Source organism: Nerophis ophidion, linkage group LG02, assembly GCF_033978795.1.
Source record: "Nerophis ophidion isolate RoL-2023_Sa linkage group LG02, RoL_Noph_v1.0, whole genome shotgun sequence".
Taxonomy (NCBI): domain Eukaryota; kingdom Metazoa; phylum Chordata; class Actinopteri; order Syngnathiformes; family Syngnathidae; genus Nerophis; species Nerophis ophidion.
This window is the reverse complement of record NC_084612.1, coordinates 43,580,617-43,593,116: the sequence shown is the minus strand read 5'-3', so window position 1 is coordinate 43,593,116 and position 12,500 is coordinate 43,580,617. Positions and strand designations below refer to the sequence as shown.

At 43.8% G+C, this 12,500-nt stretch overlaps 1 protein-coding gene across 1 annotated transcript in view; it reads right to left on the bottom strand.

The window, feature by feature from the left end:
* Positions 1–12,500, bottom strand: part of LOC133541135 (cell migration-inducing and hyaluronan-binding protein-like) — a 352,912-nt gene that overhangs the window by 76,096 nt on the left and 264,316 nt on the right. The window contains exons 11-12 of the mRNA XM_061884247.1: positions 10,326–10,473; positions 9,269–9,460 (exon numbers count right to left, since the gene is read on the bottom strand). Coding sequence (XP_061740231.1) covers positions 9,269–9,460; positions 10,326–10,473 — 340 coding nt within the window. The remainder of the gene's footprint in view (positions 1–9,268; positions 9,461–10,325; positions 10,474–12,500) is intronic.

Here is a 12,500-nt window from a genome sequence, read left to right as displayed (position 1 = left end):
TGGCAAGGGTTTATACAAAAAAAGCAAACCAAACACATAAACAACCTAGCTTGGTAGCCGGATAGACTGCCAGCCCACCCACCTAACGTTGTGTATTATTCTGCCACGTTACAGGCTAGGTCATTGCTCAGTGAAAGCTTTTTTTTTTTTAAGTCTAGCGTAGTCCTCCAAGCAGAGAGAGAGGCCTTTGGCAGGCCCGGTCATGACGGGGCACAGGGTCATCCTGCCCACCTGGATCAGGCGATGCCGGACCACCAGACCAGACCCCTACAGCATTGCGTGACCCTGACGATGCCCAGATGGTCCTAGTGCAACATGGCCAGGACTTGTGCCCTCAAGGCGTAGGGCACCACGGTGCACAGCCCCTGTGCCACACAGACATCATTGCAACAGGAGAGGTCGCCCTTGTTGCGACGGAAAAGTGCTCGGTCCTCTGGCACTTTTGCTGGTCAGTCCTCTAGGATGAACAAACATAGCTGTGTGAACACGGGGTCCTGTTCTGACGCTGCTTTGAGCTCCTGCAGTGACACAGCACCTTGAAGGGGTGCGCGCAGCATGAGCACCAACTACGGCTCCAAGGGGCCCTGGGTGGTGTTTGGCTGGGTGCGGCTCTGGAGAACATGTCCACCATCACATTGTTCCTGCCAAGTGTAAACTGCATGGTAAACTTATACATCGGCAGTCTCTCGGACCACCTGTAGAGGCGGAACAGCTTGATGGTCAATTCAAAGCGTGAGATGTCACCCGTAGAGGTACATGTGCCACCTCTCACAGGCCCAGACACCACCAGTCTCTCCCCCACTGAAAACTTTTGTTTCATTGGAATGCCCCTGACACAAGTGCCACTGCAATCCCTCGCTGCAGTGGAGACAGGACAGTACCGACTGCAGTGTTGGAGGCGTCACAGGTCACAATTATGGGGCACTGTAAATCAAGGTGGGCAAGCAGAGGGTAAGAGGTGAGCTGTGACTTAAGCTGGCAGACAGCAGCTCAGCATGCCGGTGTCTAGTCAAGGCACATCCTGTTTGAGGGGGGGATGGAGCGCTGCACTGGTGTCAGAATTGCTGGGAAGAAAGTACAGGTAAAAGGCGGACATGCTCATGAATGCTGAGAGTTGTGCGGGGAAAAGAGGCCTCAGGGAGGCGTAGGACAGCGTTAACATTTGAGTGATGGGGGCTCAGATTGACAGCGGTCAGAGGGAATCCACAAACTCAATGGCAGGTGCCGCAACGACACACTAAGACTTTAACTATTGAAGGTAAGTTGTTGTGTGCGAGTACCTGGAGTACCCTGGAGAGGCGGTCATCCTGCACAGCAGGCGACACACCGTGCACAACAATGTCGTCCAAGTACACCACCACACCTGGGATGCCAGCAAAAATGGTGGACGCGATCTCAAAGCATGATCTCCTGCTTTTATTGATTGTCGTGGAAAGAGCGGTCTGATAGTTGATTCATCTAGCAGCAACTTGGAAGCAGAAGGATACAGCAGCAGTGGCAGGTACAAACCGTCCAGCTCAACAGTACACCATTTGAACGGCTTGGTGTGGGAGCCCACCGAGTTGATGGTGGTGGAGCTTGGCACTTGGGACGGGCGGGGCCAAAAAATAGTAGTGGGGGCAGATTGGCACACTTTAGAGAAGTGGTTCATCTCACGCTGGCCATTCACCTCGAAGTCCACCTGAGGGGAGGGTTTTTCAGGGAGCAATGCGGCGCAAAGTGTGTTAACCGCGATGCTAATTGTGCAGGAGACTCAAGTTGGGAAGCCATTTCTATTGCCTTCGACAATGGTAGGTCGTCTGGCGACATAAACAGTTTCCCCCGGAGCTTTGGGAGTGTCATGCGTCAGCCAGCTCATTTCTTCTTCCAAACAGCTGAACCTGCAGAGGCTCGCCAGGCAGCGGGGATCAGTGACAAAGCCGGTGTGTCGTCGGCGCTGGTAAAAGATACTTTGTTGGACGATAACGTGCTGTGGGGCAGCAAAATATCCAGCCAGCAAAGTGACGCAGTCTGCTTATGTCTGCGAAGGTCCGAGAGTAGTACAACTATTTTGTCCCTTAATACACAGGCTGTGGATGAGCATAGCCAGTAGCCTAGCATTGCTAGTGTCAGTTAGCCGGATGGGGGAAATGAAAGTCTTATAAGACGAATGCCAGCAGCACCATGGGATCGGCGGCCCGTTGGGCAGAGCAAAAAAGGGAGACATTCGTGAAAAAGGAAGCTCCATTCTCGTCGCCAATGTTATATCTAAGGATACACGTACTAGACTGTGTGCTTACAGGACTGTATTTTTATTTACGACACTTCCAAAAGGTACCCTGGAGGCAGCTGGCAGGTACCGACGGGCTAAGAGGCGCGCAAATTTGGCGGTTGCAGAGGCAAAAACTCGGACATGGGAAGAGTTCGGGGAAGGCATTGAAAACGATTTCCGGACGTCTTTGTAGCGATTCTGGACCGCTATCCGCCGCCTCGGGAGGGGGAAGCAGTACACTGCCATCATTGTGTGGGTTGGGGATGGTGTGCCGCTTACCTCAAATCAGGATGTTGTGGATCAGTGGAGGGAATATTTCAAAGACTTCCTCAATTCCCACTACACATTTTCCTATGAGGAAGCGGTATTTGTGGTGGGCTCTCCCATTTCTGGGGCTGAGGTTGCCGTTGTGGTAAAAAATCTCCTCGGTGGCAGCGCCCCGGGGGTGGATGAGATCCGCCAGAAGTTCCTTAAGGCTCTTGTGGGTTTGTCTTGGTTGACAAGATTCTGCAACATTGCGCCGAATCGGCGATCGCAAGACTTTAAGTCTGCATATCAATTTCATACCAAATTGAAGAGGTAAGTTTGCCAAACGTAAAAATACAGTACAAACTGCGGTAAAGCCATATTTTTTAGGGTAATTGCAAATACGCAGTTGTATGGATTCGCGCACACACACACAAACACACATAGACATGCATACACACATTACTATGCTTCTTTTGCCACACGGCAGAGTGTTGATTGTGACCTAACAACAATCATTTGTGCCAAAATAACACTTCAGTTTGCATTGATCAAAGCAAGTTATAAGAGACTGAACAACACATAACTTCAACGACTTGTTTAAATTGGCTTATACATATTGATGCTGTGCTCATGTCACTTTCAAATAAAATTTGTAGATATTGATCACTGATTCTATCTACAAGAGGACAGCAACATCACTATCTCAATCCACAGGAGTCTAAAATTAGGCAAAACACACCACGGGCCAAAGATCTTGTAAGACTTGTGATGTCTCGCAGGCCCCACTGAAGACTCCGATGCACAGCCCACCAGCTGTAGTTTGGGCACCCTTAATCTAACGGAATACCAAATAATCCCTTATCTTAATATTCAAACACACTGTTACTGTTGAAACACTGTGTAATGTAACACACATTAAATATAGTTGTTAGATAAAACCTCGGCTTTGTATTGTAAAGAATACTTGGGTCTACTTGGCCTAATAGGTTGGTCATTATGGTGGTACTTGGAGAGCCAATTGTTTTTTGAGGTGGGACACAGTGAAAAAAGTTTGAAAACCACTGCTTTAGAGTCATCATTCCAAAATGTTACATGTTAACATAAGTAGATGCATTTATTTGACCTACTCAGTGGCCTAGTTGTTAAAGTATCTGCCCTGAGATCAGTAGGTTGTGAGTTCAAACCTCAGCCGAGTCACACCAAAGACTATAAAAATGGGACTCATTACCTCCCTGCTTGGCAGTCAGCATCAAGGGTTGGAATTGGGGGTTGAATCACCAAAAATTATTCCCGGGCATTACACCGCTGCTGCCCACTGCTCCCCTCACCTCCCAGGGAGTGATCAAGGGGATGGGTCAAATGCAGAGGACACATTTCACCACACCAAGTGTATGTGCGACAATCATTGGTACTTTAACTTTAATTTATGAGTATGTGATGGGTTTATGAAGGCCTAAAATGCATACAGTAGTCATATACATCATGAAATAAATACCTTTCTTCTTTTGCGCAAATTTTCTCAACTTGTGTGTACAAAATACACTAATCACGCAAACAATTTCTTCATTAGGTCTTCTACAAAACCATGGGCAAGACCACAGAGCTGCCAAAGGACCAGCACAAGACTGGAATAGACTAAAAGTTTGACAATCAACACCTAAATTATTCACACAAGACCACAAGGTGAATGTGATGTGGTCACATTAGAGCAAAATTAAGGTGTTTGTCATCAAGAGGACTGAACATGTTTGTCTGCAGAGAAAAAAAACAACACTTTTTTATATTAAAATATAAAAGCATCAAATACCTTTATCTACAAACATACTTCCATCCAGTGTCTTAAATGGATACAGTTCATAGGATTACCAGTCCTATTCGAGACTTTTGTGGTCTTCCAGTTCCACTAAAGGGACAGAGAGGCTGCAATTCCTACAGTGTATTCCCCGGTGCCTTCTCCCAGCTGTGCAGTCCCAAAACACCAAAACACTTGATGCCTAAGCCACCTCAACTGGCTCTTCTTGATGTGAATGAGCTGCTGCTCTACTTTAAGCTCCTCCCAAGTGACTGAACTAGTCACCCTATTTCTTAAAGCAGGGTTCGCGACCACCCATCAACTTTACCAATAGTTCCTGAAAATGTTTCGAAAAATAAATGCATTTTCACTTCAAAATTCACAGTCCCGGAGGGTGACCAACAGTCCTGCCAACATTTCAACCCCTGAACAGACCCATACACCTCGCTACACGCAGCCTGAGCTCAGTGCCTGAAACCCAGACAATGCTCCAAACCAGTTTGCTCCACAAATCTGGGTGATTATTGTGACGATGTCGCCAAAAATTGATATTACAATTTGTCGCTGACACATTCATTTGTCGATAATATTTTCATTAACGACATTGCTAATTTTTTCCAGAAGGAAATACTCGTGTGAGCCTGTGCGACTGGTGACCGGCAAGCGACAGGAGGAGAAAAATGGCTGCAGCCACTCCAACCACACTACCAGTGAAATCTCTATATAAACCATACATATAAGCTTGCTTTTCATGGCGGTACGTCTGTCATGCGGGAGCATTTATTTACTGTAAGCGGAGGCATGTCAGGTAACCGGAAGATGTGGTCTTAGAATCTCCTCGTTAAGATATAGCCTATTGTTAGTGAGACTCTTTTTTTACGAAGCCACGCTGATGTGGCACATGCTGAATGTGGCTTGGCATAGTCTTGCTGAAATAAGCAGGGGCGTCCATGAAAAAGACGGCGCTTAGATGGCACCATATGTTGTTCCAAAAACCTGAATGTGCCTTTCAGCATTAATGGTGCCTTCACAGATGTGTAAGTTACCCATGCCTTGGCCACTAATGCACCCCCATACCATCACAGATACTGGCTTTTGAACTTTGCGTCGATAACAGTCTGGATGGTTTGCTTCCCCTTTGGTCCTGATGACACAATGTCAAATATTTCCAAAAACTATTTGAAATGTGGACTCGTCAGACCACAGAACACTTTTCCACTTTGCATCAGTCCATCTTAGATGATCTCGGGCCAGCAGCGTTTCTGGATGTTGTTGACAAATGGCTTTCGCTTTGCATAGTAGAGCTTTAACAGATGTAGCGACAAACTGTATTTAGTGACAGTGGTTTTCTGGAGTGTTCCTGAGCCCATGTAGTGATATCCTTTAGAGATTGATGTCAGTTTTTGATACAGTGCCGCCTTAGGGATCGAAGGTCACGGTCATTCAATGTTGGTTTCCGGCCATGCGGCTTACGTGGAGTGATTTCTTCAGATTATCTGAGCCTTTTGATGATATTATGGACCGTAGATGCTGAAATCCCTAAATGTCTTAGAATTGCACTTCGAGAAACATTGTTCTTAAACTGTTTGACTATTTGCTCACGCAGTTGTGGACCAAGGGGTGTACCTCTCCCCATCCTTTCTTGTGAAAGACTGATCATTTTTGGGAAGCTGTTTTTATACCCAATCATGGCACCCACCTGTTCCCAATTAGCCTGCACACCTGTGGGATGTTCCAAATAAGTGTTGGATGGGCATTCCTCAACTTTATCAGTATTTATTGCCACCTTTCCCAACTTTTTGTCACGTGTTGCTGGCATCAAATTCTAAAGTCAATGATTATTTGCAAAAAAAAAAATGTTTATCAGTTTGAACATCAAATACGTTGTCTTTGTAGCATATTCAACTGAATATGGGTTGAAAATGATTTGCAAATCATTGTATTCCGTTTATATTTACATTAACACAATGTCCCAATTCATATGGAAACGGGGTTTGTACTCTACCACACTGACTAATACAGTTGTATCAAACCTGACATTTTAAACATGTCCAACCTTGGCACACACTACTGATAAATAGATCACTGCAAGCTATTTTTAATTCTCTCTGATCCATGCCCATATTTTGCAACTGTCGAACACAAACAACCTCCTGATTTTGCATAACCTGAGGGTCTTGGAACTCAGTTTTTTTCACAGTGTGTTCAAAAATCTGGGGCTGCCAAGTAGCACAAATGCAGCAATCCATTAAATTAATGAATAAATCAGTTGACTGTCACCGGAGAGATCAGGGTTAGTGTCGTAATTCTGGACAGGTACTTCAAAATACAAGAAATAAATGATACATAAATAAAAATGTTAGGTTAGTAAGGAAGTACAGTACCAAATAAAATGTTCAGTATACACTTTATCTCTGGTTATTTCTGACTTGTGTTAGCATTTCAATCAGCTGACAAGGCAGACCTGAAATTCTCATATAAGAGTGTAAATGTACACATGATGATGAAGCAAACTAATAAGTACTTGTAGCAAATGTCCTGTGCATGTTGACGTTCATATACAGTATTTAATGTTTCAATCAGCATGAATAGACCTATTTAGTAACAGAGGCATCCAGGATACATGTTAAGACTTTTCCTTGGACTTGAGTCAGTCCAAACACCTTTCTCTGACTCGAGCACAGTACTCTAAGTTGTTTACATCTGGCCTGCGTCGAACTAAAAACATCCAAGTTGGCACACTCACTCCACTTCCGCAGCCATGCCTGGTAAAGTGTACCTAAAGTGGCATTGCATGGACTTGTATGAAAATATCTGCATGCCTTCAAAACAATTAATATTTTCATTACATTTGATGCTCTAAACTCTGTACCATCATAAAGGACAGTTTTTATTTTTAATGGTAAGCAGTTCATGTGGCCTTTTATCTGGAAAACGTTTTGACCGATACACAGAAGAGATGGAAAATGCACACTGAAAGGCTGAAATGATTCCCCTCACAAACCTTCTTGTGTGAAGTACTCTTGTGCCACTAGAATGAGCACGTTGCACTCTATGACTTTCCATAACGGGATCCTTTACCTTTTCCATAACACTAGTTACCTCCGCCAGGAGGTGATGTCTTCACCAGGGCGTGTCTGTCTATTTGTTATTTAGTAACATAACTCAAAAAGTTATGGGCGGATTTCATGAAACTTTCCTAAAATGTTAGAAATCCGATAAGACAAGTGATTACCATCTAGATTCAGGACTTTTTTTTCTCGATAATTCTTTACAGTTGGGAGATATGACCTCTCCAAGGACTTTCCTAATTCATAATTCTTACTAATTTTACTTTAATTTCTTAACCGATTCAAGCCATTCTAACACGAAGACCTTTAGCTTATACAGGTTATTCAGGCTATTTATTTTCCACATTCAAAGATTCCTGGAATATTTCTCACTTCTATGAGGGCTGGATTTCTCTGACATCTCTCCTCCACCTACCCGATCAAACACACCAACATCTGACGGTTGCTTTTTCTCCCAAATCCCCCCTCATGCAGTCCATTCACCTCAGATTAGGTCTTCCTCTTTCTCACCTTCACTGTACCTCCATATCAATCACTTTTCTACGGACGTATGACTCACTCGTCTCTCTCCATCACATGGCCTTTCCAGTAAAGTCTTCTTTCTTGTACCTTCTTGGATATCTCCACCATTTCGCCCTTCCTATTACCCTTTCATTTCTGGTATTATCCATTTTTGGTACTCTACGCATCCATATACAGTGGGGCAAAAAAGGATTTAGTCAGCCACCGATTGTGCAAGTTCTCCCACTTAAAATGATGACAGAGGTATGTAATTTTCATCATAGGTACACTTCAGTAAAAAAAAAAAAAAGTTCTATTTTGGTTTCATCTGACCACATGACATTCTCCCAACCCTCTGCTGTATCATCCATGTATCCATTTAGGTATAAACTCAACTCGTCGTGTTTGGAGGAAGATGAATACTGAGTGGCATCCCAAGATCACCACACCTACTGTGAAGCATGGGGGTGGAAACATCATGCTTTGGGACTGTTTTTCTGCTAAGGGGACAGGACGATTGATCCGTGTTAAAGACAGAGCCAAAGAGCCAAAACCTTCTTCCATCAGTGAGAGCTTTGAATGGTTGACCAAATACTTATTTTCCACCATAATTTACAAATAAATTATTTAAAATTCCTACAAGGTGAATTCCTGGATTTTTTTTTCACATTCTGTCTCTCACAGTTGAAGTGTACCTATGATGGAAATTACAGACCTCTGTCATCATTTTAAGTGGGAGAACTTGCACAATCGGTGGCTGACTAAATACTTTTTTGCCCTACTGTAAGCAATCTTAACCTTGCCACATCCAACTTCTTCTCTAGCACCTTCTTTATCTGCCATGTATCAGCAGCGTAGATCATTGTTGGTCTTACTACATTCTTATAAACTCTTCCACTAGACATAACAATGAGTCTACGATAGTACATATACATTTTCATCCTCAGCCACCATCGACACAATATCACACTTTGTTTATTAAACTTACAAGCAAACAATTTCCCACCGTGCACATGAGGCTCCTTCGTGGGCTCTGTTCACCCCTCCTTCTCGAAATCCTGTGATTGGATCTGGAGGGGGTAACTGCCAGGAAGACAAATTATTCTGTCTTCTGGGGTTTTGTGTATTAAAGTAATTAATTATATGACACTGACAGCCTGCAGACGCACGATTGTCACAGACATAATGACTGTTACGATCATGTATGATGCTAAAAAATTGTTTTTAAATTTAAAGAATATAATTTAGGTACCCCAGCTTTAAGCAAGTTGCCGCCATAACACCAACAATACAGTTTATAGCTAAAAGACACTTAAAGAATCCCAAATTATGTGTTTCAGATTGAGATATGAAAAAAGCTGAAACATTGAAGTTTTGCTTGATGGTCAGTCAGGTTTTTCTCACCTTGAACTTTAACTTGGTTGGGTGTGCAAGCAGGGCAAGAGAGTAGATGAAACTCCTCCGTCTGATGCATGGTGTAGTCAGTACTGGCCACCACCACCTGATCTCCAGGTAGCCAGCCAACTGGTTGGTCAGCAAGCTCCAGAATTGTGCTGTTGGACGTCATGTCAATGGAAATGGATGCTTGGGGACGAACTACAAGAATGATATTGAGAGTTAGAGCAAGCCGAATGCATATCGGCTGTACAGTCAAATAGTGTACTGGTTTCAACCAAATTCATGCTACAATTTTGTTTTTAGTGCATGCAAGCGTTGTAATTGTTCTAAATGTTTTTGCTTTTGCATCAAATACCAGAATAGTCATAAAGTGCAACCTTGATTTTAACACACCATATTTATTGTATTCAACAAAAATGTTTACCAAAAGTTTTCCCTTGTTTTCATATACCGTTTCAATTATTGCCAAACAAATCTTACGCGTTGGTTACAAAGTCTCTGTGAAATGAATCTATAACGTATATGTATCGATAAGGAGCAAGGGAGGAGCCTGAGGGCCTGGCGGAGGTCTGCGATGTCCAAAGGCTTTTCTGTAGTTATCAATATTATTTTGAGAAAAATTCAAAAATATCAAAATGACTGGAGTGTTCTTTGATTTTTCAGTATGTGACTCTTTAAACAGGATATAAATTAAGCACTTAAAGAAAAGTACGAGACAGGCCTCTGGAAGAATGATTAAGTCATTAAAAGTAAAAGTTGAGGTCAGCACAGTTCTTGTGTCCAATCACGCACCGTCAATGTTCCCTGCAATCAAAATGTGGTATAAAAAGGCGTCTGAGGCTTTCTCAGATTATGTATTTCCATTATATTCACATATACTTACTAGTTTTGTTGTATATTTCAGGACTGAATGACACACTGTATCTTAACTTCCAATGGCTTGTTTTCACACTACATCAGTGTCCTTGGATTTATCCACATAAAAGCAGGTGTTTAAAGCCAAATAACCCACTACCTTATATATTCTAAAATCCACATTGCTGTTTAAAAGGAATACAATTACCTAGTTTTCCACACAGGAAGCGAACTCTGTAGTTGTGGCATAGGCCATGAGTTTGGTCCTTATTGCGGCAGACAAAACCATAACCCTTATCATTTTTGTGGATCACATCCCCTGTCTGGTTAGAAGGTATGCCGTCGTGGGTTTCCGCCTGGAGAGAAAGAACACACAGAGCCTATTATTACTTCTAGCTGTATTTGAAAAGTTGAATATTTATCATCTCAACTGTTGGACAATGTTCCTACTAGTATTTTGTCACATTACAGGTTTCCACTTCCTGACTCATACTGTGGAGTTTTTGCCTCTTTCTTTGTTTTGTTTCCTGCTAGATGCCTGACTTTGTGTGAGATCAATCAATCAAATTGTATTTACATAGCCCTTATAGTCAGATGAGGTGGTTCGGGCATCTGGTCAGAATGCCCCCGAACGCCTCCCTGGGGAGGTGTTTAGGGCCATGGGGAAGACCCAGGACACGGTGAAGAGACTATATCTCCCAGCTGGCCTGGGAATGCCTCATGATCCCACAGGTGCTGAACAAAGTAGCTGGGGAGAGGGAATTCTGGACTTTTCCGCTTAGGCTTCTGCCCCTGCAACCCGACTTCAGATAAGCGGAAGAAGATGGATAGCCCTTAATCACTAATGGCTCTAAGAACTTCTCAAACTCACAGTAGCATCCCCTGATTTCAACCCGACTAAAAACTAAGACCCAGATGGGGTAAAAGAAGAAACCTTGAGAAGGGATCACAGATGTTGGGACCCCCTACCAAAGTGACCGGCTGCAATAGATGTCGAGAGGTTACAGGTATTGAAATATTAAATTAATATATAAAGTGGGCGTCCAGTCCATCAGGAAACCAACAGATAACCAAGGGTAGGAATGTATATTTTTCCAGGCTTATCCAGTCAGCTTCGCAGAGATGTCTATAGCTGTGTATAGAAGAGTGGTCCAAAGCACGGTCCATCTCGGGTCTCAAGTTAGGTTACACCTCCTCCAGACTGGTACCTCTCCAGAAATGATCCTCTCCAGGCAGGTGAGAGGGCCTAAAAAGGGGTGTATTTAAAGGCTAGAGTATATAAATGAGTTTTAAGGTGGGACTTGAATGCCTTTATTGAGGTAGCATCCCTAACTGTTGCTGGTAGGGCATTCCAGAATACTGGAGCATGAGGGGAAAACACTATAGAGCCCGCAGACTTTTTTGGGGATCTGGGTTCACTTATAACCTAGTGTTTCTGGAACATAGATTTCGAGACAGAACATACGGCACAATACAATCAGAGAGGTAATGTGGTGCTGGACTGTTTAGTATTTTGTAAGTAAGTAACAAAACCTTAAAACTGCACCTGAAGTTTACTGGGAGCCAGTGCAGCTGAGTCAGTATAGGTGTCTGATGTGTGCCAACTAAGCGACTTTCCACTCTTGGCAACTTTATTTTGTAAACAGCAACAAGCAACAAATCAAGCCACTTTTTCCGGTGTTATTGGAGACTTTTGTGTATCCCGGAGACTCTGAGGTGAAAGCACTCAGCAGTTCCTTTCCTCAGCGAGCAGTGACGAGTACTGGCGCTCAGCTGGTGCTGCTGCTGTGCCAGCAGAGCACAGACCCTCACAGGGCGGGAATTGTAGTTTCGCGCATGCGCAAATCATTTGCCTTTTATGGTGCCTTTGTTCTCATTGTGCTAGAAAGTTGGAATTTCAAAGTTCCTGGCCAGAAGTTTCGAATGGAATTTTAATTGCAAATGTTTCTTTACTGGGCAACACAGTGGAAGAGGGGTTAGTGCGTCTGTCTCACAATATGAAGGTCCTGTCTAGTCCTGGGTTCAATCCCGGGCTCGGGATCTTTCTGTGTGGAGTTTGCATGTTCTCCCCGTGACTGCGTGGGTTCCCTCCGGGTACTCCGGCTTCCTCCCACTTCCAAAGACATGCACCTGGGGATAGGTTGATTGGCAACACTAAATAGGCCCTAGTGTGTGAATGTTGTCTGTCTATCTTTGTTGGCCCTGCGATGAGGTGGCGACTTGTCCAGGGTGTCCCCCGCCTTCCACCCGATTGTAGCTGAGATAGGCACCAGCGCCCCCTGCGCCCCCAAAGAGAATAAGCGGTAGAAAATGGATGGATGGATGGTTCCTAGTATGAAAAACAGCTCCTGGATGAGTTTCTCAGGAAGTGGGTCGAGGAGAC